The 27,606-nt window shown below is 35.6% G+C and overlaps 2 protein-coding genes across 2 annotated transcripts in view; one reads left to right on the top strand and one right to left on the bottom strand.

Annotated features, from left to right (window-relative positions):
• Positions 1–27,606, top strand: part of LOC145680859 (kielin/chordin-like protein) — a 1,295,905-nt gene that overhangs the window by 688,723 nt on the left and 579,576 nt on the right. The gene's annotated exons all lie outside the window — the stretch shown is intronic.
• The window catches only part of LOC145680860 (uncharacterized), a 26,236-nt gene continuing 9,034 nt past the window's right edge, over positions 10,405–27,606 (bottom strand). The window contains exons 2-4 of the mRNA XM_081751994.1: positions 19,748–19,934; positions 15,038–15,202; positions 10,405–10,802 (exon numbers count right to left, since the gene is read on the bottom strand). Of these exons, the coding sequence (XP_081608120.1) occupies positions 10,607–10,802; positions 15,038–15,202; positions 19,748–19,934 (548 nt within the window). The 3' untranslated portion in view covers positions 10,405–10,606. The remainder of the gene's footprint in view (positions 10,803–15,037; positions 15,203–19,747; positions 19,935–27,606) is intronic.

Here is a 27,606-nt window from a genome sequence, read left to right as displayed (position 1 = left end):
GGAAAGAGAGGGAGGGGCGAAGGAAACTGCAATTAATGGATGATTTAAAAACAGAAAGATCATACGTAAAGACGAACAGGTTAGCGGAGGACCGTGAGCATGGAAGCTTCTCAGCTGCTGCAAGTGACCTGCCAGTAAGGACAGAATACCTATGATGATGATATAATGTGAGTTTGTGGTCGACATAACATTGTGTACGAAGGTTTCCAGCAATGATTAAACAAATAGCGTAATGACGATAAGCTTAGAAAGAATTAAAATGTCCTTAGAGAGAAAGTCCAGATACTGTGTTCGCCATTCAGAATAAGTATATACGATGATGATTCAAAAGGTTAGGTAACTCCGTGTGCCTAAGTTCTTGTTTTGCTTTGTCACGTAATTGTCAGATGGCGCATATATTGCCTCAAACCCTCGCAATATCAATTGAAAAATTGCTGCGCTACCGGAAACATTGTCAAAATGGGAGTGTGTACTGTGATCAGATTGTTGGTCTCGACGGCACCTCACCAATAGAATCTACTACCAATTTTTTGAGTAGTTTTAGGCCTAGTTGCTAATGTAATGACGCGGATAACGGTAGTACAGATGTCCAAGATGAATAACAACCTGGTCGGTCAAGTCTGAAATCATTGATTGTTCCCACCTGGAATAGCTTTCGGAAGCTCTTGAATGATATGTGATTCACACAACTAATACCAAATTCAGGAAGTTGTTATGGTGCGACTTCAGTCTTGGAGGAGATTTCTTTAATGCTAGCATCGTTGTATCGTTAGAACAAGTTGTTGGGCAAAGATAGTTACTATATTAACAGGTAGAGTTAAAAGTGGATCTGAAAAGGTGAGGGAACGCATGACATCACGACGTTCCCCGTGCCTATCTTTGTCCATTGTAATTTTTATAGGATGTGGATGGTCGCCATAGATATTTTTTGAAATGAGGGGACGATATCCCCTCCCGTTCCCCTTATCCCTGTTAATATGCATGTCCTGCTCAGGCCCGTAGCCAGCCCAAAAATGTAGGAGGACCCGGCTGAAGTTAGGGGGGGCCCGACTCAACCATATTATAGTTCATTTGCAAGCCTACCGTGAAAATTTTAGGGGTGCAGCAAAAATTTAAGGGGCCGGCCCCCTAGACCCCCCTGGATACGGGCCTGGTCCTGCTGGTGTGTATATCTGCCTGAGGGATAAAGCGTATCTATGTGAGAATTACGTTTTTTAATTTTTTAGATATCTCATATGCTAACACTGCTGACACTACACCATCCTAGAAAATGATAGGGCTGCGGTGTTGCCATGTCTTTATCCACCTTGTTAATGCAGAGAATGAGTTGTATTTGTCGCCCGTTCATCTGCTTGCAGTGTAGTGAGTCAGTATAGCCACACCCTTTTACCATATAGTAGGTAATGTTGAACCACAAGCAACTGTCTCAACTAATATCACATGAAAAAGTAGGCGCGAAATTTGTCTCTACAGTAGATGCGGAAAAGAAAACTTTCTATTTTTTTTATTGTTGAAGTAACACCTAAGAGTTGCGTACTGTGAACATGATTGATCATGCTGATTATTTAAAAAAAAAAAGAAAGAAAAACGAAAAACCAGAATAATTACCAAATAATCTTACTGTTGTTTCTTTACATTTTTTATCATTAAGGGCCGAGAAAAAGAAAGTTGATGTTTTCCACCCTGTAGATCAAACGAAAACTTTTGTGTTTGGTATCTGAGAAACATCTGCAGTAACTTGCCACTCTCTAATGCTTAATAACGTTCTTTTTTTTTTTTTTAAAAAAAAAAAGATCTTGGCAAGTCACTGTTCTAATATTGAGTCTTGTTCACGAAAGTTAAACCAATTTTTGGCCCTTGTCCAAATTGGCAACCGACCTCCTTCGTTGCTCCGTGTGCTCCCAACACATTTATCATAATTATACCTTTAAGAACTTTATTTTTTTTATTATTACATCTTTAAAAGCAAAAACTTAAAGGCGCCTTCTTTATTTTAGATATCCTTTCTAAGTCTATCTAGGACCATGTTCTTTTAGTATATTTCAACCTTTTCAGGTTCTTTTTTTCGTTCCGTTTCTCAATACTTACCCAACTATTTTTTTAAAAAAAATCGAAAATCAATAATTTGAACACACCGATTCCATAATGTTTTTTTTACCATTATTTTTTCTACAAGAACATAAAATATTAGAAAGAAAGATTGAAACAACTTACGGTAGTGAAGAATTGATGTTGTTCACCCTTTCTTTAATTATTGGAAACATTTATGTGCTTTCTATAGTCTTGTTGGCGCCATGCTGCGTTAATATTGAAAAAAAATGCGGGGTATTGATTTTGAACTGAATTTCTGATATTTTGAAATGACAAGAAAGAACAATGCCGTGTGCATAAACCAAGTGTAATTTCAATTTCTATGAAAAGAAATTTATAAAATGTGTGAACTCTTTTTTTCTACGTTAACATTCTATCAACTGTTCACTGTTTTTGCGGCAGTTTGACAATGTTACATTATTTAGGAATTCTGGTATGTTATGACTTTAAATATAATTGCATTAAACCGTTGGAGTTAAAGCAGATGTAAGTATAAACACATAATGGTTACAGCTGTGACCAAAAGTTTATGCTACGTATGCTTCACGGTCATGAAAAGGTTCCACATAACAGTCTTTATTACTTTCCATTATTTTTGTAAGTAATTCAAGTAACATCAATAACACAGTAATTTTGGAAAGTAAATGACTTACTACTTATGTTATGAAACGAACTGCTATGCTAAGGGATAGCGTTTATGGGCTGAGTTCCGTCTTCCCTGTAAACGCTGATGGCAAATAAGAAGGCTGCGATGTTGCCACGCCTTTCTACACAATCATATCAGTTTGTGATATGTATTTAACCTGCATGTCAATGAGAGTCATGTCACTTGCTCACACTGTAGTGGGTCTGCTTATCCACACTTCTTTACCATGCGGCAGCATTGTGTCACCACCTTCGTTTCATTTACTTAGCCTACCCGTCATCGATTGTGTTTCATGCTCTAATTGTTTACACGATCTTTAACATGCTGCAGAAATTTAAGTTCCTGACAATTGTAACGTCACAAGTTGTACAACCAAACTTCTGGCCTACAAGGAAAGTCCTGCAAAATGTTCTTAGATTGCAAGTAGCAAAAGCGTAATTATTTGGAGTATAAGGGGCCGCGGTGACTCGGTCGTAAAGTTTCATCTCTGATGCCTAAGATCCCTCGTTTGATCCCAGTTCACACCAAGTGGGTTTCGTACTAGGCAAACACTGTAGCTATGAGTGGACTTTCTTAGGGTACCCATTTTCTTCATTCCACCATTTAATTCATTCATTCTCATCATCACCATCTCCTTTACCTTACATAGCATAACCGTGGGATAGAATAAACTGAAGAAAATGATTTGAAGTATCTGTGTCATTGACAGGAATATGTGTGTAGAACCCAAACAGATAGATTCAACCTCCTACGTACGACACACAGTACATAATTCTACAATCTATTCCAGCAGAATGAAAACCGTCAGTTATTATTGACAACGAATAACATGCTGTTTTACGGCCATAAAAATTTCAATTTTCTCGAAAACTGTGCTTGAGAATTCACCTTCAAACTTCTCACTTCGTTCAATTCGATGTAACCTATCGACTGTTATACGTCTTATCTTTAGACATAGACAATATTTTAAAGAGACATGAAAGTACAAGAATTAATTAAAATTTTATCTTATGTCTCATCAGGCCGGTAGCCAGCCCACAAATATAGGGGGGCCCGGCTGAAGTTAGGGGCCCGATCCAACCATATTATAGTTTATTTGGAAGCCTACCGGAAAATTTTAGGGGGACACCAAAAATTTAACGAGGGCCCGGCCCCTTTACACCCCCTGGATACGGGCCTGTGTCTCATTAACCTCCTTCCTCAGTTATAGGAAACATAATGCAATTCTTATTCTTCAATGTTAAGGAAAACTACTAAAATGTACTTTCAGTTTGAAATGGAGATATCTCGCTTAATATTTTGATAACATCATTTTGTTTCTTTATTTGTTACTAATAAGCGTGAGTGTTAAAATTTTCTTTTGCATAAGTATATTATTTATTATTTTTTATGAAATGATATGAAACTACGTTTTGAGATTTAAGAACAATGAAGATAGTGAATCGTAATAAGGCTATAACCTATAGTATATAATCCTACAACACCCAAAAGCTATAGTTCAAACCAGATTACGTTCAGGCTAATATAATTTGCTTCAAAAATTTAATTCAATTAGAGCTACATTTTCTTTACAATTTGTTATCGACTTTGATTCTTATCAACCGCAACAATATAACTATACATGAAACGAAAATTTTCTAATTGTCATAGAATTGTGGAATAAAATTGCTCGTACAAAGAGAATCCTGAATTGCGTAAAAGAGCTGTCAAATTAGAATGGAAGGGAACATATAAATTATTTTGAAGATCGTATTCTTGCTCACACGCATGCTAACCATCACGACAGCATCGAAGGAAAGCTTTCTTAAGAATTATTCGAAGTTTACCGCCACTTTTGATTTGATGTTCTCCAAGTTTTCGAAACGTAACCCATTAAATATATGTTCTGAGTAGATGGAAACCAAAATTCAGTTGAAATTAAATTCGAGAGTGTGATGCTTGGGTGATGATAGGATTGCCTTTCTCGGCAAGGAGCCGCTATACTACGGCTGAATGTGGCACTTTATGAGTTATAAAGACTACCTAAACTTTTGACAAGTCTTGTACTACGCTAATTGCAGATATGAAACTACTCCGTAACTACAATTAGGACATCCGTAGTTGTTATTTGGTGCCAACAACTAACACGTACGTACTTCAAACAGGCATGAAATATTAGCGAAATTTATCTAGAAAGCTGCCCAACTGCAAGTAACTGCAAGTAAAATTTCAGTTGTAAACTATTCACTCAGGACGTGTGCTGTCTTGTCTCTCAATCTCACTCATGTTCCTGTATTACTAGATTTATTACTGTATTATTTAAATTTTGTAAGAAAGTGGAAATATACTTTAAAGCTCAATGTAGAAGTAACACTTTTAATATCCATAATTAATATAAAAGCTTCTGCCGCATTTAATTATTCATCCTGAAAGTGGTATCCTGTTTTAAGTGAAACAATTTTTAACAATACTGTTGGAATATTAATTCCAAATAAGATATTTTTGCGTTATCACTACCAGTATACAGCAGTGGAGGTGGGAAGATTTTTCTAGTTGTTTCATTGCTTCTGAGCGAAATCCATTAGAGAAATAAATAGGTCTGTAAACTATCTCCAAAATATATTCAAGACCATGACTACCATAATATATAACTACACTTATACAGTAGTTATATTCGGATCACGTCTTTTGTGAGAACATTTTTAAAGTTATTTTTCCGCGATCGTTTTTTATATCCAATATCCAACTATGCAAATTCATTTACCTTAAGGAACACACTCAGACTATGTTTACAATTTTGTCTTTCTTGTATCTGAACTATTGTCGAAAACTGTGATGTCTGTTTTCGTTAATGTTGTTTTTATAATTTGGTACTATATCGCCACTATCTGAGGTTACCTGGTGGTATGTCACATGTCGAACCCAGCGTCTTACTCATCTCCGTCTAACACTGCAGTGGTCGCGCGGATCACTATTGTGATGCAGGGATATATCTTTCGTTGCCGCTAGGACTTGGTAGAACGCATGACTTTAGGCTGCCATGTACCTTCCCCCCACATCATGTGGAACAGACGAGTGATGTCACAACTTTCCAGCTGGCAAAAGTGCGTTTACTGGGTGGTCGATTTTCTAGTTGGTTGACTATTGTGATCCACGCGACCAAACACGGACTACATTTTTTAAACTTGGCCCATTTTGGTTTTTGGTATAACTGGGTTGGTTTTCTACACGCTGCGTATATTTAGTGTTTAAAATGTCGGTACGAGACCGTAAGTGGTTAAATGAAACGGAGAGTGACTGTGACAGCATTGTTGATATAGAAGATCCAGACGAAGTAGAAGAAGGCCTCCTCTTGATTGATACTAAAGCTTCTTATAAATTCGACAGTAACAGAGATCAACAAAACGAAGAATCAGAGGCTGCAGTAGTACCCCCACTTCTTGCAGAAGTAGCAGAGGAAGATATTCCAGTAGAAGCAAGACCTACAAGAGAACCTCAACTACCTAGTCTTCATTTACGTGAGTTTTAGATAGGTAGGGAAAAAGGTAAGAAAGAGAGCCAACCCACTGGTATTTGAATTCTCAATTGCCATGTACTGCTAGAGCTCAATATATATATTTAATACCTCCTTTTCAGGCACCTGGCCCTCATGGTGCTGCTAAAAATGCTCCTACACCTATTGGGGCGTTTGCTTGCCTAATTGACTATAAAATGAATAAGTTTTGTTATAAATAAGTACTATAAACATAACTGTATGATAAATAAATTAAGCTGTGGATCACAATAGTGATCCGCGCGACCAAACCCGTAATCTGAAAAGCGCGACCACTGCAGTGCTAAAGGGATGAGAATTGGTGTTCTGTAAATAAGTGCTACAAAGGGCTAGGAAACAAATATGAATAGATTTCAAATTGACTAAACAGAAGGTTAATTTTCAAATAGAAGCTTACCAAGCCTCATTGGTGGTAAAAGCGGTTGTTCGACAAGTTAAAATATCTAGTTTTAACAGCTTCTAATATGAGCGGAGATGAAATACGAAAAGAGTAACAAAGCACAGTTATTCGTTGGCAATATGCTTTCAGAGCATTACTGGTTGGTTGTTATTCTCGGACAGAGAGTTACTGGTAGTATTGTAAAGAGTAGTGTAGTTCTACTGGTACTCAGGTGTTTTCGATGTATCAGTTCAGTGGGATCGAAAGTAAATTTTAGAATGAAGATTATGTTGAGGTCACTACACAGCACAGTAGAAGATCGAAGTGAGTTCATCACTTGGCTTGTCTTGCTTGTGTTATGTAAGCTGTTCAAAAAGTATGGTGAATGCTTGGAAATGTCGTCATTGTCTCTGATACTGCATTGGTGAACGAAATTGACTTCGGTCTAACAGCCTAGGTGATGTGGGTTTGCATCTCTCTGCCGCTGTTTGTATAGTCTCCAGTTGGCTTACTTGGGGAAGCAAAATAGACGAAAACGTTAACTAGCCTAGGTCGTATAGAGTACAGTATTTCACAAGAACAATTTTGATATTTTTCTTAATTTTTCATTCAAGGACCCACAAAACATACTTCTCTTCCTAAGTGCTAAGACAATTGCTAATTTTATTATTGTTAGTAGATTGTTGTATTAATAACAACATTAATATTTTACATGTATTGATAACGACATTATTATAACAACAACCGCATTCCTCGTGATTCGCATCTCTGTAATATTATAATAAACTAGTGATGGCACGGTTGGTTTCCGTAATAATATTCTATAATTTTACTCAGAAATCTTATAGTGAATCTACTAATACTTTAAGTATGAGGAAGTTCCTCACAGACCATTTTCCAAAGGCGATGATGTATCATTACCGACACACATTGATTTCATAATCATTTACGCCACAATTAGTATCATCATGTAATGTTAGTTCGTTGCATTTCAAAAAATCTTGGAAATCTTAAAATACTTACAAAAATCGGTAAACTATACACGAAATATCAGAATAATAATAATAATATAGAAGTGTAACTCAATTGTTATCTGTTTCAGTACTTCCAATCCTAAGCCTGAATGGAACTCTGTGTACCTTATTTGATTGACACCTTACGCTGAAAGTTGTTGTGAGTGTTCTTTTTCAGTAGTTTTCTGACATAAAAGAAAGCCGTTTTACTTTTTATTTATTTATTTATTTATTTATTTCCTTATTTATTATTGCATGAAAAACATAAGTGTATGAAAAACAAATATCGAAAGTTGAAGAAGTTTCACCCGATGATATCAATTATAATAAGCAAGTTATGCACATTTTCCCCATTGTTTCTCTTATAAATTTTTCATACGACTGAGAGAGAGCATTTGTTTGAAGCAATATTGTAATAATTCCTCGAATAAATCATGTATTGACTTTAAAGCTGGATGTTTAAAGATTTAGTTGGCATGTATTTCGCCTGATATTTTAAAAATGCACTAAATTGATAGAATACTAGAATTTGTATATATATAGCTATATAACTCAAGGAGCAAGTGTTTTTATTATTAACCACATTCGAAGTAACAGGCTGAATTAATACTTTGGCGACAATGTATCGACAGTACTTTTGCCAGATTTTTGTTGTAAATTAACTATAATGTCTTACAATGTAAATCACGGACGGTCAACTTACGTTTTTTTGGATCAAAACATATATATTTCAATTAAAAGTTTTCTTGTTCGCCTAATATCTGGAGAACTACATACGGTATACCCAAATCCAAACTATCACTTAACTCACTATGATGTGCTTGTTCCGTAGAAAACACAGAAACTTGATTTAGGGGTCGTTCAAAAATTTAGTGGCCCCTGATCCAAAAACTAATTATTGGCCAAGATCGCAATCTTTTGATCCATTTTTGGTTTTCCTAATATTCTTATTTATCTTAAAACACTGAATGTGATATAAGAGAATTTTTGAATTGTGATTTTTTAATGTTTCCCCATCTTCTTCTTGCTGTTGACTTTAAGTTTCAGTTACGAAGCGTCAGTGTTCCAATAGTTCTAACACCTATGCCTTGAGTTGCTCTATTTCTTGTATTTGAGTATACTACCGTGCAAGAAACATAACTAAAAGATGTTTTCTCCTCTCTGACTTAGTCGTATAGAGCAGTGGCGTATTTTGTGAACTACTGAACCTACCGGAACTAGCCCTAGAATATTACAAAATAAAGTTATTATAATATGAACTAAATTATATTAATAATTTTACACTTTAGTATCTTCTTTCAATGATACCAGTTTCTGAGAACTGTATCAATTTAGAAAGATCCATTAAATTCTTCGCATGCAGCTGTCTTGCTCTCTTAAGAGGTCTTCGATATGACAACACAGCAGTAACCACTCTCCGGCTACTACAGCAAGAATTGCATCTGCGCATTCCCCTTTGCTCCATCTCCGCCCATAGCGTACGAACGGGCTTGCCAGGTAACACCAGTTGCCTCGAGACAAATCGGTTTCTTGGGCATGAGCGAAGAGTAAAGGGATATTACACGAGGAATGACTAGGCATTTTGGGGTCACTGGGAATTGTCTCGGACATCTTGAGCCTCGTTCGGTAGTGGTTTTCGTCAAAGCAACATTTTTTGGTGTTTTACAGTATTTTGCGATAGTTGGCATAGCTGTTATAAATACTACTAAATGTAGGGTTACTTCATGGAACAAAAAAGGTAGAAATATACTATCGTTGTTCCGTAATACTAATAAGATAATATATATCTTGCTAGCAGAGAGAAAATCATATTTATCTATTGGATAAAAGGAAAGTGTTTTGTAACGTTTTCTCTTATTTTGAAGATTGTATAACAACTTAGAAACTAGACTCCAATAATAATAATAATAATAATAAAATAATAATAATAATAATAATAATAATAATAATAATAATAATAATAATAATAATAATGTACAGATGTTATAATGGTTAGTGGTAGCCCAAGCCATCAAACAAGTATACGCCACTGGTATAGAGACTATTAATTAATCGGTATCCATATTGTCATACGATATCTAAAAGTGCGAGGGGAGCAAATAGAACACGTGAATACTTGTCGATATCTGGGTAGTGTTCTTAGTAATGACATGAAGTGCGAACGTAAAATAAAAGCAAGGATAGGAATGATAGGAATGACGAAAGAAGCCTTTAGGAGGAAGAAAAGTCTGTTTTGTGGGACATCATAAGTACTTTGTGTGGAAAAAGACACAAAAGTGCTTCATGTGGAGTATTGCACTGTACGAGTCAGAAGCAAGAACATTACGCAAAAATGATGAAAAATGACTAGAAGCTTACGAAATGTGGATTTGGAGAAGAATGAAGGGAGCTAGCTGGGTCGAGCGAAAAACGAATGAGAAGGTGTTAGATACGGTGGGACAGAAAGAACAATTTTAGACATTATTAAGAAGAGGAAGAGAAACTGGTTGGGTCATTGCCTGAGAAGAAATTGTATCATGAGAGACATGCTAGAGAGTATGGTGGTAGGGAGGACAATTAATGAACGATATAAAAACAGAAAGATCATACGTGAAGACGAAGAGGTTAGCGGAGAACCGTGGAGCATGGAAACTTCTCAGCTGCGGCAAGTGATCTGTTAATAAGGGCAGAATACCTATGATGATAATGATGATATTATCATCATTGTAGTACGTTTCAAAAATTAAAAATCATTTATTCTTGTATCTTTTTATTCGTTTTCTTTTACATTATTATTTGTTACTATTTCTATACAATAAATCAATACGATGTTACGCACTACACACAATACAATAAAAGTAAGAACTTAACAGAAATGAAAGCTCTTATGATGGGAAGGAAAATTAACTAATGTTTAGTACGCATTTCCTTCTATATACTAATATTCATCCATGATCTGCTTCCATCTATTCCTTTAGTAACTGCGGAGCAATTCTAAGTACTAGATCCGTAAACTTTTGACCTTTCAACTCCTTCTCTTGCTTTACTTCTTTTTCCCTGGTTTGTTTAGGATACCATAAACTAGGTTTAAATCCTTGAAACTCATCCCACGCTTGTCGACAGTTTTCTTTGATCCACTTTTGCTCATCAACATTTGGAACTCTAAATTAAATATTAAAAGACAAAGAAAAATTACTTTAACATTCTGTGTAGCACAAGAAGCTTATAAAGTAAACTAACAGTACACCGAAATTTTTTGGACCTACGAAAATACCAATTTGTTACAGTCAATTTATGTTATACTGAAATAAGTCAGTTCTCAAGAATTCACCTCTTGTTATATCTAGGTATTATATATACCTTCAACATGGATTTACAGACAAAAAGCTTAATAATTATTAAGCGAAAGGAAAATTAGAACACAAGAACGTATAGTAATTGTAAGAGCTGTTTCTATAGTTTTCTTGCATAACTGATCGCAAATACGTATGAAAAATGTCTACCATATTATTTAAATAGTACAATAATGTAATTAAAATATTATAAAATGGGATGAATTTGAATTGTATTTTGAAAAATATTGCTATATTCTACACGTGCTTTATGTTTGTAAACAAAAGCACATGCTACTTTACAACCACATCTACGAAATGGAATATCACAGGACACGTGACCAAAGAGAAATATTACTGCCCCCATCGCTCACGAAAATAGTATAAAGGACAACCGCAGAACCTCCATGTTCATCAGTTGCGACTGATCAACTCCTCTCTCTTAGCTTACCTGTAACTCTGAAAAATTTTCCCAACCAAAGTATCTTAGTTTGTCTGGAACTTTGAGGTTCCTTGCCCGCTTAACTTGCCTGGAGCTCTGTGGGTTCTTGACCACTCTCTCTTAGTTTGTCTGCAGCTCAGTGGGACCGTAATCCCTCTCTTTACTTGCCTAGAGCACTGGGAAGTTCTAACCGCAACCACTTAACTTACCTTTCCTAACCGCATTCCATAGATTGCCTATTCTTCCCTCGGCCGCCTGGGGCTAGGAATCACCGTTTACCAAACAAGAATCTACATAGTGAACATTGTATGGGTCTTCGGACCACAATTATAGTGATTAGTGTTATATTTGTATACAACAGGTTATAATAAAAGGTTGTGGAAGGAAGTCCAAACTCCCGTGTGCTGATTATTCTATCTACTGCCTTAACAATATATTACACATTATAGAAGCATCGGACTCAATCCAAACCGATTGAATTGGACAGTCTACTGGACGCTCTTCTATTAGCCGAAACTGGACTATAAGTATATCTAATAAGATATTAGATATAAGATAAAAGTGGACTTACTAGATGCTGAAAACTTAAAAGTAAAGTTTCTCGTTGAGAAATTCGAAGAAAGGTACTCAAACGAGGAAAGGATAGGTGCAGGTAGTAATAGATGGTGGAAACATACTAAACTTTGTGCAGCAGGCTGCAGAAGAAGTAGTACGTTACCGCGAACACAAAACGGCTAAGAAACCATGGCTTACAGAACAGATGTTGCAGAAAATGAGGGAAAGGAGGACGTGGAAACGGGTTGATACAGAAGAGGGCAGAAAGATGTACAGAAAGTTAAATACTGTAATGAATTGCGAAGAGAAACAGACAGAGCGAGGGAATAGTTTTACAAAAGAAAATGCGAAGACATAGAAGAATTGGGAAATATGAGGAAATGTAAAAAGTCTGAAATGAAATCTCTGGAACTGCGGAGGAAACAAGAGGGTATTACGATGGCAGTAGAAAATAAGAATGGAAAAGTAATCAACGAGAGAAGTGAAGTTTTAGAAAGATGGAAAGAATAGGAATGCGAGGACATAGAAGAATTGGGAAATATGAGGAAATGTACAAAGTCTGAAATGAAATCTCTGGAACTGCGGAGGAAACAAGAGGGTATTACGATGGCAGTAGAAAATAAGAATGGAAAAGTAATCAACGAGAGAAGTAAAGTTTTAGAAAGATGGAAAGAATAGGTTAAACAATGAAATGAGAATGAATGAAAATACTAATAAAGCAAGTATGAGTAATAGGAATAATAATAAAACAAAAATAGCGATAATATGAAAAAATTAAAGAATCAGTATGTGCCACGTGCTATAAGCAAGGCCACGGCTCAAGGCAATGCTATCAAAATAATAAACCGGAAAACATGTAACCTGGCTCCAGAACAAACCACCAATTCTGCGGGTCACAAAACAGGAACCGGAACAACAACAACAATCTAGTAGGCAGGATACCGAAAATTCCCAGCTAGCCAATATATCACCTGTTAAGGAAAGAATGCTCCCTAAATTCATAGTTTACTCACTAGCGACACCATAGCAAGTGGCCAAGTGAATGTACAGATTTAAATACTGAAGAAAACAAATTACTTATTAATGTTAGAGTGGACACGGACATTTTGCCAGTTATATTGGGCACTGGATCCTTAATCACTAAGTCATCCATCATCACATTCCTCATCTTGTCCATTATAGCATGTCTCTCTACACCACTATTAAGGACTATCTATACGTCTCTTATTAGTCCTGAGCCGCCTCACAATAGAAGATTATACATTTGTGCGTTGTAACACCTTTATACTGTATTGTGGCGTCAAAGCACCTCATTCATCACTATCCGTCCGTCGTCAATTTCTAATGTAAGATCATATTTGAGCAATACCATCCGTATATTCAAAAATATTTTCTTTTGCACTACTTTTCTTATATTATCACTGTTGTATTTTGGCACCTACTTTATTGTTCTGTATGTGCACCATTGTTTACTAATTTAATATTATTGTTATAATCCTGATTTAATATTTTGATTTTGTTAATCTATAAAATACATATTTCTTTCGTAGCTCAATGGCCACGTATGAATTTAACAAAAGGATAATTGATAATCCCAAACTCCACGCCAAGAGAGCGGGCAAAACTCTCTAATGGCGCGTTATATTTGATACATCCTGAAGCGAATGGACGTTTCTCTCAGGTCCGCTTTACGAATTGAGTCCTTGCCAAAACGATATCTAAGCCCAGTCATTACCTGTGTCGTCATTCATGTATCCATACACTTGCCACTAACAATTACTCAACTGTATAATATAAAATCACTTACAACCATGGCTTCATAGCTAAAATGCTTCATGTGACCTTAAACACACACATACAAGACACTGCTTGAAATCAAAAACAGTGCTGTGTATGGTCATGAAAGCAGTGCTATCAATATCACAAGTAAAGTAACACTGACACTATTAAAGGGTACAGGAACTTCTAGGACATCCTGTATCTAAGTGACCGGTATGTTAGATCTGTATCGAAAAAGTGCCTAAGGTTATGGAGGCCTATAGAACTCATTACGAATCAACATCGATAGAGATCAATAGTGAATAGAAGAGAAGCCATGATAACAGGGATTGCTCAACATTGAAGAGGAATGTCTCCAAAAACCGTAGAGTGAATGCAACTGCACAACTCATTCATCATCGCCTGGCTTATTTTTCAGTGTGGTCACCTGCACGAAGTTGCATGAATTAACGCTGTAAGTATCCTGGTGCAAATACACTGTTTTTGGATTTCGCAGCTAGATGTGTAGAATATCTTAGCGTGAACTCGTGAGGTAAAATAACTCCCAATTGTGTGCTCTCCTTCTTAAACTTTCACGCGACATTGTTCAACAACAACCTACCTCCTGACTAACTAGGCATCCAAGCCTGCTTTGAGAACATGTACGAAGTTTGTGACGTCCTACGTGTGGGCCCGGTCCATTTATTAGTAGCGTTATAGAGGATAGTTTTTCATAAGATATAAAAATCTTGGACATTGTAATCACACCAACCCAATATATAATTATCGGTAATTTGTTAGTTAAAAGTTTAGTACCGGTATTTTTCTCAGCACCAAAGTTGTATGACATGTGGAAATATAATATATATCAAGGAGTCTAAATCCCATACAAACGTATTTAGTTCAAAAGAAGCTAAGTAGTTACTGTAAAAATTTTAGACATTAACAAACATGAAACTAATTGTATTCACCGTATGATTAGACAGCAAATGTCATCTCAAAGCGTTGCTATGAACTAAAATGAAACATATTGGAATTTAGATTCTTTAGGTACGTATTTCAGTGGCAGATAGACCCATAACTCATCAAAAATGGTATATACAAAAAATTGGCCCTTAGCTTCTTTAAAACTAAATACATTCGTATATTCCCATCAAGGATGAACCCAAGTTTCCGACATTGAAAATGACACGATGTTCTCTATAATTAATAATGGTAACAGCCGAGAATTGTTATGTAAAATTATAGTTTCAAAATGGCCCTTAGTATATACGTAAAATAGGAAAAGAATAAATTATATATAAATATACCTTATAAAATTGCCCGTTATAGCACTGTAGACAATTCCTCGATAAGAATCAAAGAAACCATCTTCTGTATCGTAACAACCTGGCGGGATTTTTCTTGGTGGCACTCGATCTGTCGTTTGTTCTCTTCCAGCCGGTTTTAGACCAGTTAAATGCTCCGTATAGAACCTATTAATATAAAATAATTGATTAAAGTAATTTAAATCCAACTCAGAAAGAGAATTAAGGGAGGAATAATTAAATACACTGGACTGAGTCAGCTCTGAAATGCTGTGTTAGAAATTGTGAAATACTTCTATACCAGTACAGTCAAAAACAAAATAAACTTTATCTCCTCAGAAACTATTATTGCAAATGAAGTCTAACCCTTTACACACCTTCAAAGTAATGACCTTGGGTAGTGAGTAATACACTTCTGTCAGTATGTGACTTGTTCTATTAGCCATGGAGACTACTTTTTGTTACTTCTTTCAAAGTGCATGTCTCATATGTCGACTTTTTTTTTTAAGCTCAAGCGAAAATAACATGATTCCGGTTTCATCTAGTTGAGTTAGCAAAACATAGAGCAATTTCTTTCGTTATTAGGAGTGACGTGGTATTAAGCCACGCCTCCTCCCCTTTTGGCTGAAAATTTTAAATGGTATCTCCTTTCCCTATGACGCAATTGTTACGCGCGGATTTTAAAACCTAGAACCCATGGTTCTTATGACCCTTCTCTAGGACCCTGTATCCGTGGGCCTGAAGTGAACTGTTGTTGAACTTGCTCTCATCACTAAATAAAACAGAGTTCCACAAGCATATTGGCTTGTCTTCGCGAGCTTTTGCGAACTCTATACGTTTCTTGGTGTTTACTAACATATAGTTTCTTTCCGGTTACACAAACGTTCTAGCTCGCTTTCTGATGACAGTACGGACTGTTTCAAGAACAACTTGTATACCAATGTCAATTTCAAACATAGCAGCTAGTTTTGGAGCATTTGTTTTGGGTTCATTTCTAATAGTTCGTAAAATAACATGTTTATGATTATCCTTCAGCTTTGTTGGATGACCACTACGCGGTCGATCTTCACAACGATTTGTTCCAATATGCCTATTTAGAATGTATTGTACTGTAGAATGTTATTTCTTTACTGTATCTGCTAGGTTTCTAAAAGACTTGCCTTCTTGTCTTAATTTTACTATTAGCTCACATATTGGAATTTACATTTCCGTTTTGACGCTTCGTTTTACTGCCTCTATAGATCTCCCTTGCCCAAAATTAACTGCAGTACTACTTTAACACTAGTAGAGCACGCTACTGTCATTTGTAACCACTACAAACACTGTTTGATGTGTGTTTTGTTTCCTTCGTTTGTATATTTGTACCGTGTATGGAAATTTTTTTGACCTCCATTTTTCAGCAACTTAACTTAAATCGTCAGTTATACTATTGATACAGTCAGTAGCATCACTATAATGTGTACACAGTACAAGTAGATACTAACAAATTCAGCTAATGTAATTGCGTTTTATTATTTACTAATTTTAAGATGATACATATTTTGAAACTACAAATGACTGGTGTACGGAAACTTATTTGACCCACTGTACGTTAGAAGATTGACGAGTATTATTGCTAAATTATTATTTTGTTTCTTGATCAATGATTTTTGCATTCTTTAACATCTGAATGGAGCTTCTAAAAATATTGAAAATTGGTTGACATGGAGTTCAGTTGCGATTTTTGTATTTAGTGTTTAGAAATCTGCGGTTTCGAAATCCCTGGATTAATTTTAGCTTGATGGGCAGCCAATAGAAGCGCAAGTGGGTCCTGTTAGAGAGTTTAGTAAGCACAAAAAGTAGATCCTTTATAGAAAATTGTTCTTTTTGGGACTTTCCTTGGTGTTCTGGTTTATAAGAGATTGTAGTGATGCTGGATTTGAATTTGCATTTTGATTGTATGCTCCTTTCAATTAGTCCTCGCGAGGAAAGCTGAGATTTTGCATGAATTAATTCGTTAGTCCTGTTTGTTTTCGGAAGGAAAGTTCAGTACATGCGATTAGTAAATATATAAATCGATTCTTTAATTCTAGTTGATTGAAATGTTAGTTGGTTCGGAATTTATTACTGCAAAATAAACCTTTTAATTAGAAGCATCCGGTAATTTCTGATTAGTATTTATAGCGATTGACGTTTTATCGGGTTAGTTGTTCATTGCGGTTTTATTGTAGCTGTTGTAGCAACATGGTCAATATTCCAGTCAGATTTGTGGTGTCTGATTGATGTGAACGAAAATATTGTTCACATAATAATTGTGAAGTTAATTTTTGGGATAGAATGCTGGAAAATTAAATTTGTTACAAATAATAAGCGCTTTTCTGATTTCAATATTAATACGGATTTCAAACAGAGACTTTTCTGTTGTGTTGTTACCGATCTTTATATAATCAATTTGATTATTATTTGAGTTGTTCTTGTTTATTATAACCGCCATCAATCGATGTCGAGTAACTTAAAGTTACATTAATTTTTTTGACAGATGAAATTTGATTTTTTTTAGTTATTGTTAGTTCTGTTCTCAGTTGAAAATTGGTTCGATAAGAGGGTGATCTCTTTGGCGGCTGTTTACTTACTGTGATTTGGAATATTAGCTATAGAGGATTTATACCAAATACATTTTACAACGAGCACCTTGCTGTACCACTTGTTCACTTCCTAGATTTATTAAAAAAGCATTAATTTTGCTGCTATAACTAGCAGGTCTGATTTGAGAGAGTATAGGAGCGCTAAAACTTTACATATATATATATATATATATATATATATATATATATCGTGTATCGTTTGGTGGCCTTCCTATTGCAGAAAGTAATGGTATTCAAGATGCTAGACATGAATATAGCTTCTTTGGTAGACAATGTGAAGCAAAATGTGATCCCCCAAATCCACTGCTTTTCCTGTGTTAGATCTACCAAGTGTTGCTTGACTCGCTCTGTATATTACTTTTCAAATTATTGAAGTATTATAACCTATAAAATTGTAAATCATTTGAAATATCGTGAACTACATATTAATTGCTGATGTATACTTTAAACATAATTATTTGAAACTAACTAAAAATAAATTCATTAAAAGCTTTCGGATGTAACGGCATCTTGTAAATAATAATAGCTAATCTGTGTAATATCTTCTGTATTCTTTCATATATATTACCGGCAGTGGCTCAGTGGTAGAGCGTTCACATCTGGTGCATAGAGTCCTATATATATATATATATATATATATATATATATATATATATATATATATGTAGGGTGTTTCAAAACAACACCGACAACCTTTGGGAGGTGATTCCTGACACCAAGATAAGACATAAAATATAGACCAACCGGTTCACAAATGCTTTCTTTCGGAGTTATAGGCTGCCGAAAACATGAAAAGATAAACTTTAAAGATCCATAGCTCCAAAACTAGAGGATCTACCGTAGCCGGTTCAAGACTTCACTTAGGAACTAGTATGTGCCCTATCCAGATATCCATGTTTCAGAATTCTGCAACATTTTTGATAAAGGTACTTCAAAGGTTGGTATAAAGGTTGGTGAGTACTTCAAATTATATGCGTGTAGCCAAACAGCCCTACAAAAATTGTTGCAGAAGTACCACAGGATTCTGAAACATGGCTATATATACCGTTCAATTTAATACTGTTACCGTATGCAATTAATACTTTCAATCAGTGCTTTTTTCTGGCATAATTCCAGCAGTTGGTATAATCACTTGTCTGCTAGTTTCATATTCTATATTTGAACTAGTTAAAACGAAATAGGTAAACAGTACACAGTGACAACTTGTGTGTTGCATAGTGCACTCATGGCATTAACAAGGTTTGAGCCCACCTTCCACATAGGAATTAGCTGTAGGTTCTCTCGCATATATGTAGGCAATATTTCAGAAAACATAAGTGTGATATTTTCGACATTCTGTATCCTGTTAAAAGCCATGAATTGAAACACTATTGATGTGATGTCTTTTATATTAGAAAGAATAAACGGTATTTCTTCAAAAGCTCATCAGTCCTAGTGTGTCAGCTGTATGATATTGTTATCATTTTGTTTGTTGTTGCATTATCTATAATATTGAGATTGACATACGTTTATCCTTAGCAGATTTAAATATATCAATGTGTCTAATGATGAAACCTCAAGAAAAACGTATGCCATTTTTAATCAAAATCGGAAAATTTTAAGCAAGTTACTGAAAAAAAAAAACAAACAAGAAAACAGTTTAGTTTACATTACAACCTGACTAAATTTCCAAGTTGGGATTGAATAAACCCCTCACTCCACTTTCCTATTGCTGAAATGAAAGTGATTTTTAAAGGACAAATGGTGTTCAGTTACTTTTTTTTTTTTAAACATAAATGAACTTAAACCTTCCAACTTATTGGTATTAATTCTACACTGTGCTGGAGAAACATATAAGTAAAAAAAAAAAAAAGTTTCAGGAGGCGGGTTTTTATTTTACCAAACATAAGTATGAATTACATACTAACAGTACCAAGACATGATTGTTCAACTCACGTTTAGAGTTGACTTATACCAAGTTAACCGGAGATGGAGCATTACACATAGATCTCCAATTTTGGCTTATCTCATTTTTGACAATTTCTGACTTATACTGTTCCTCTTGCGCAGTTTAGAACTATAGCCATTATCTGTAGTGAAAATTTGTTACCTTCTATCTTCATCTAAGCAATATTTCCACTTTTTGTCCAGCATTTCTAGTCCGTCAGCAAAAATATATGTTCCCTTGATGATAACTCCTTTAAGCCATGAACCTGGAACCTTTGATCCTTTTGGGAAAGTCATTGTCCCTTTCCCTTCAAACATACTGTCGTACATATTTCCTTCATAGAGAGTACCTAGAACAATACATTAATTAATCGAAATCTGAAAGAATGATCAAGTACTTGTCGGAAAATCTATGTAAAAGACATTTGGATGGGAGAAAAATATTATATAAGATTAGAAAGAAATGGGTAATATCTAGGGGCCCATTAACGGGAATAGGATGCGATTGAATTGCTCAGCTCAGTAGTAAGAAAGTGCGTTTGAAGAGGAACGTCGAACCAAAAAATCTTAACTTAGTAATGTACAAAAGCATTTTGAACTGCAGTTGAAAATTGGCCAGTTTCTATTATAATTTTACCCAAACAAGTATTTAAATCAGGAAGATGAATTAGTTTTACTCCTTGAAAAGATTACTAGGATTAAATACAATCCTAAGAAATATTAAATTTTAGTAAGATACATGCGTTTTTGTACATTGTCTTAACCCATAAATTAGCCAAACTTGTCTTGTAAATTGATTGAATAATTCGTTAATGTTAAATGGGGACATCAGCGCAGAGGCTGATAACTACCACAGTAAGTTCAATGGCCTACACAAGTTGCATATTAAAATTTCACAATAAAATTTCTAAAAATGTAAATCAAATATGATCTTCAAATATAAGAGAATAACGAAAAATCGATAAAAATTAAAACACAGATTGCAAACAGGATAAAGTAATAAATAAAAAAATATGTAAAAAGAAAATAACGTTTTAAGACCCAATGAGAATAATAAAAAAAACAATATGAGAAACCTAAAAAGAAAATTTCTCAATCGCACGAATAAAGGTGAGAATACGTTCAATAAAGACTGCATTATCCCTAATACCTGATTAAAGCTTTTAGATAGTGCAAACGTAGTGTTCTGTACATTCTTCAAGGATGTCCCGAATAATCTGTGAATGGCTAGTCTTTGCAATACAGACGGTTAGCGCCACTCACTTAAATAGGAATGTGTGGGGTTTGAGTGTCCAATAAGCATGAGTGTCAAGATCACTAGTACATGACGTCTGTCAATTGCTCAAAATATAAGTAACTGAGAAGAGCTTATTTACGTTAGCCTGTTTCCAGTCTGCTTGCCAGTGCGAACACATCCGTTGGAGGAATTAGCTACTAAGATTAGGGCAGAGAAGAGAGAGTTACCGTGCAACTCCAAGTAATTCTTGCCTGCTGCGTCGGCAAGTTCGTTTGCCCGGATGTGAGCATGCCTGAGGCACTCAGTAGATAATGGGGACACATACTTGTTGTAGCTAATGATATCTCACAAGAATGTCTTGTATTAGGACGTGTTTACTAACGATATTCTGCAGACTTACAATAACATTTTGTGAGCCAGTGCATATAAATATGAGACATAATGAAAACTGAGAAGCATGATCGAGGGCAAGTTTATTTGCTTTTAGTTTTGCAATAAACACAGATGATGGAGATTAAAACCTGAGCTGTCTTCCTCCGTGTCAATACCACAGCCAACAGAATTATCTCTTTTGGAACCATACGTATATGCCTCATTAAAATCTTGTTACTGTTTTAATAAAGCTCCGAAATCCTGCTGGAATTACTGGTTACTTGTATACTGTTTGTATCGTTTACAATTGCCACTTTCCTTGCACCCTTTCCCGTCAAATTTCTAAAAATCTTTTCTAGTGGAACCTTACATGACAAATCTTATGCCCTGTTCAAATTTCAGGTTTCTAGTTTTTAAGGAGTTTGATCTGGGCCAAGTCCACTTTACATTTTAACAGCAAACCTACATTTTGCTGTTCTTGAAATTTTGTTTGTTGTCAACATTTATTTGTTTATATACGTCTCGTGTGGGAAACTTAGAGAAGCCCAGCAAGTCGAGGGATCCTGAGTTTCCCAACGTTTATTTGAGCACCCGGGAACCTGAATATATTTGCTTGGATATGTAACAACGAAACACACACACCGCAACGCCCTCCCCTTAATAGTTATATAGAAATTGACTGTGTGGTGAAATTTCCGAAATTGCTGTGGCAAATGCCCGTTTGTTTTATAAAAGGAATGTATATACCGAGTTTCATATCTCTATAATCATATTATTATAACAATTGCAACCCTCATTCTGCTGCTTTTCTTCTCTTCTAACATAAACAGAAAAAGAAACAAATATATATTTTTTAATTATTTTAAATGAAAAGTATAAATACCAAATTCATGTCTCTATCCTTAAGGAATTTCGAGATATGACCTTCTTATTTTAACAATTGCAACTTCCACTCTTTTCCTTCCTCTCTTTCTGACTCTTGCACGAGAAATATCAAAAAATGCTGAAACACGTCTTTAATTATTTCAAATGTAAAGTCTTAATACCAAAATCGATGTCTACAAGCATAAAAGATTTCTAGATATGATCATCCTGTTACAATAATTGTAAGCACAGCCTTTTTCTTCTCGCTTATTTTTCTTTACTTCCTTCTAGGGAAAATATCACACGGAGAAACACGTGTCTAATCATTTTAATCGATTGGTGACACAATAATATGGATTCCCAAAAACCCATCCAAGCATATGATTTGGTATTAAGTAGCTTATTTGACATATTAAACGAAACTGAGGCTTATAAACCACATCTGTCCTATTTGTCTAGATGCTGTATTTACATAACGCCACACATTATCAACAGAACGACCTACGGTGTGTTTATGTGCCACAGTCCATATACCAAATTTCATGTCTCTACCCTTCAGATATTTGAATATATGGATATTTTACTATAATAACTTCCATCCTCATATCCCCCTTTCCCGTCTAATTTTGAAAAAATAAATTCCTTGGATGAAGGTGCTTCCTCTGGAATTAACTTCTTATTGCAGTGAGGGGGTTAAGAGTTGCAGAGCCCCGAAACAAGCTAAGCAACTAAGGTTGGGATCCCGACAAAGCTCTGAGCAAGCTAAGCCAGGTAGAAGGGAGCCTAGAGCTCCGCAGCAAACTAGAGACTTTGAGGTTGGGTTTTTCCTAGAGCTCCAGGCAAGCTAAAGGAGGGAGACCAACTGCAGATTGGTGACTGTTTTTTGAATGTTTTTATTATATATTCGCTTTGGGCGGCATTGGTGGGTATTTTTTGGGTGTTGTTATATGACTTGTAGGTGATGCTTGTGGTATGTCGTCTGCTTTTTGTTGTTATCTAACGTGAGGTGTAGTACTCCAATGTAAATACATGTGGTTGTTGTTTACAAACAGAAGCACGTGTAATCTCTATATATAAAAAATTGAAAATCACTATGTTTGTGACTCTAAATCTCCTGAACCGACCGACCGACCTTGATCAAATTTGTAACATTCATGAGATTCGAGTCTGGACTGGTTTTAGGGTATTCAATTTGACGGTAGAACTAATGGGTGGGGGAAAGGGGAGGGGATATAAAGATAAATAAAACTTAATAACTCCTGAACCACTCGACCGATCTTGATCAAATTTTCAACATAGATGAGGTTCAGGCCTGGAATCAATTTTATGATTTAAATTTGACGGAACAACATAGGGGACGAGAAGGAAGGGGGATATATAAAAATCAATTTATATGAGACTGAAAGTGACTGTTTTTGTAACTTAATAACTCTTGAACTATCCAATCGATCTCAATCAAATCTTCAATATGCATGCGTTTAGGGGCAGGGATTACTTTAGGCTATTCACTTTAACGATGCAACGTAGGGGAGGGGGAGAGAAATTTAAAAATGATTAAAATGACCGATATTAGTGTTGAATCCATAGTTTTTGGGGTCGATGAGAGAAACAGTAACCCTTTCGATGCTATTTCAATCCAAGTTTAGCCCTGATAGTTAGGGAAGGGAAGTTTACAACGTAGGGGAGGGGGATAAACATTTAAAAATGATTGAAAAGGAATAATATTAGTGTCGAATCCATAGTTTTAGCATAGTAGCTCAGATTAACAGTGACAATTCTGATCCCGTGTGACGCAGCATGAAGGAGGGGGAGGGGGAGCTATGTATAATATTGATCCAAAATCACCGATATTAGTGTCTAATCCATAGTTTTTGGCATCGTTTAGGTAAATAGTGACATTTCCGATCCGGTTTAAATCCAAAATCAGCCCCGCCACTTGGAGGCAGGGTTGAAAAAAACACTTTTTTTAAAAAAAAGAACGTTTTTTATATTTAAAACATATTTTTTTTGTTTAAAACGTTTTTAACGTTTAAAACAAAGTACTTTGTTTCAAACAAAAAAAAAACACGTTTAAAATGTTTATTTTGTTTAAAACAATAATCTAAATAGGCATATATATTCCATTTTTACACGCTCATAGGTATTGCTTGCTATCTATATTCAACCGTTAGATCAAATTTCGCGAACTTCCCTAATCTCGAACCGTCCAAATGTTCAATTCCGGAGAACGAAATCGGGGATTTCCCGATTTCTGTTCACTGAATATGTACAGTAGTTTCTTTGTGTTACGTTCTACTGGTCGTCTGCATTCTTAATTTTTAAACGCCCATTGACGCAACTGCTGTATGAGGGCTTTAAACCTCAATGGCTCAGTCCTTAATTAAGCATAGAAGATGGTTTTGGAACCAATTTATTCCTGAAGGATGCAGCTTTCCACCTGTGTGCGTTTTACCTATGTGGGGGTACCACGTGGCGGTGGGAGTAGGGTAAATATCGTGTTCTTTTGTTGCTTTTCAAACGGTTTTTTGGGAGCCATTCCCCTTCTTGGGGGATAAATTTATAAAAATTGGTACGTGAAGCAATGATGTAGGCCACTACATGGTAATGTCGTGTATTTGTACTTCTTGCTTATATGGAGGAGCAGGGAGAGGGCAAAGTTAGCCAATTTTTGGAGTTTCAGTTTTTTGACGTAAATTACATTTACTTTTACGACAAAGATCAATAGCTCAGTCCCTAATTAAGCTGATTTGGTACCAAAGTACTCCTGAGGAATGAAGCCTTCCGCTACTATGCATTTTAGTAGGGATGGGCACGAGTCGAGCTAAAACTCGACTCGACTCGAAACTCGAAGCAAATTCGAGTCGAGTTTTGATTCGAGTCAAAGGTAATTTTCTCGAGTCGAGTTTCGAGCCAAGTCACTATTTTGAGGTCGAGTTTCGAGTTGAGCCGAGTTTCATAAACGGGCTCGCTCGTTTAGCTCGTTTTAACTCGTTTTGAAATTATGGCCTGATTAGACTGGAAAGCGAAAGCCATAAGAAATGTAAGCAGTAATATGGAACATTTTTAGTGTTGCTCAGAAGATGGGACACTACTCGCATCTCGTGTCGTCTCGATTAACAAGACGACTATGGATTTTTATAACGAAACAGCCTCCAATGTGAGCACCCATGTAAACACCGGTATATACGGTAGTCCTTACCCACGATCTAACTTTTGAGCCGAACCAGAAGCCCAACCCAGGTAGTGATGTTAACTGGCTCAGTTCGGTTCAACTGAGGAGCAGCTCGAGCCGGCTCGGTTGAGATGAGGCACCGACTCAATTCAGGTGAGCCATTGGCTCGAGCCGGCTCGGTTGGGTGAGCTGTTGGCTCGGTTCGATTGTGAATGAGCTGTGAGCCGAGCCGCTAGAGCCGTTGAGAAGCCGAGCCGAGCAGGTTTGGATATGTTTGGCCGACGCAGTCTAACTTTTAACAATTTTTGGTTCGAGCCTGGATACTTGCTCCTCCGGAACTGAAACCCAGTACCTCGATAACGATGTCCTTGCCTCCTTGACTTCACCTTTTCCGAGGTCAGCAGTCAACTAGTTTTTAGTATTCAGATACAAAACGCCTATCATTCATGTTTATGCACGCTGGTATTATTATTATTATTATTATTATTATTATTATTATTATTATTATTATTATTATTATTATTATTATTATTATTATTATTATTATTAATTATTATTATTATTATTATTAATTATTATTATTATTATTATTTATTATTATTATTTATTATTATTATTAATAATAATAATAATAATAATAATAATAATAATAATAATAATAATAATAATAAGTTGTAGTAATAGTAAGTATCATTGATAATAATTATATTGTCTATGTAGGATACTTGAAGAAAGTACTTGAAACTACATACAGCATTTGGCTCGATTTGGCGCTACTCGACTCGACTCGAAACTCGAGTCGAGTTGAAGAAAATGTTTCGAGCCGGGTTCTCGAGTTGAGTTCAGTGATGTCGGTTTCGACTCGAGTCGAGTTTCAACGAAAACTCGCTCGAAGTCGCTCGTGCACATCCCTACATTTTACGGTCGAGAGAGGGAGGATTAATTTCGTTTTTTAAAATTTTTCATCAATTTTTTCATCAGATTTTGGAGGCCATTCCTCCCCTTTGTGGTACATCCACAAAAATTAGTATGTGAAGCAATGATGTAGTCCCCTACATAATAGTAATCTGTATATGTACTTATGTTTAAAGGGGAAGAGGGGGTCAAATTTGGCTAATTTACGTTTAGTTTCAGAACGGTTCCATATAAGGCAAGATATATTTTACTGAAGTGGTCTAGAAGCATAATTCTTGTTTGTATACATGATGTGTGCAGCAAAAATGATTTACATATGGACGTGGTACTGTTGTGGGGGAGGGGAGAGAATGTCTAATTCAATGAATGTTTTTCTGTGCATGTTTTAAATACTTCCTATATGAAACGAATTCAATACGCAATGGCAGCAATGGCTACCATTTCTTATATTATTGTCACAAGTATGTGGAATACACATTAGCATCATTTTGTCAGCGCAGGTGACTGCAAGAGTTGTCAGGGCCCCGTAAAGTCAATATTTTCATACTTTTTAATGATTTTATGTCTGTTCGTTTCTACAAATATGACGGGAATTTTAACGAATGTTACCTCGGAATCTGTGGTCTATAAGCTTTCCAACTGTATATAAAGCATGACTCTGTGGTAATTAGGAGGGTCACCAGAGCCCCGAACGTGAGAGTCTATCATTTTGTTAAAATCCCTGTCGGGCGTCTAATGTTAATTGTGTTGTTATGCCATAAACACCAATCATTGTTAGCTATCCATGTTGCAGATAGAGATGTATCTTGAGAACTGTTTAGTTAAAAGACGTCATTTACTCCTTGTAGGCTAGTCACTGTTCTTTTCTATGAGTTGTATTGTATTTGTCAGAGTATTTCTTCTAGCTTATGATGTGAGAACTGTTCATTATTATGGAAATGAGTGTGACCAAAAAATACTCAAGTTTTGAATTTGTGAATTTGGGTATTAGAATAGTGTATAGTGTGTTTAACCAAAGTTATTGTTGGAAATTAAGAAATGTTCAAATACTTCACTTGAATTTCTGTTGGTTTAGTTACACGCACACTGATGTACAGAATTTCGTTCAGTAATTTCTGTTACAATAAGAATATTACTCTGCTTGTAATTTACTTCATGCACAAATCCTGCGGAGGATGGGTTGTTTGTTAGAAAATTAAATTAGCTTCTTCAATCTGACAAATCTTTAAAACGATTTGTTTAAAACGTTTAAAACAAATTGAATAAAACAGCCCTCGTTTAAAACAAACTGAATAAAACAGCTCTCGTTTAAAACATGTTTTAAACACTTGTTTTAAACATTTTGTTTTAAACATATCAACCCTGCTTGGGGGAGGGCGATATATCTATCTATCTATCTATCTATCTATCTATCTATCTATCTATCTATCTATCTATCTATCTATCTAGATAGATAGATAGA

This window comes from Thermobia domestica, chromosome 3, assembly GCF_964235325.1.
Source record: "Thermobia domestica chromosome 3, izTheDome1.hap1.1, whole genome shotgun sequence".
Classification (NCBI taxonomy): Eukaryota; Metazoa; Arthropoda; class Insecta; order Zygentoma; family Lepismatidae; genus Thermobia; species Thermobia domestica.
The sequence above is the reverse complement of the archived record's forward strand: the minus strand, read 5'-3'. Positions and strand labels throughout refer to the sequence as shown.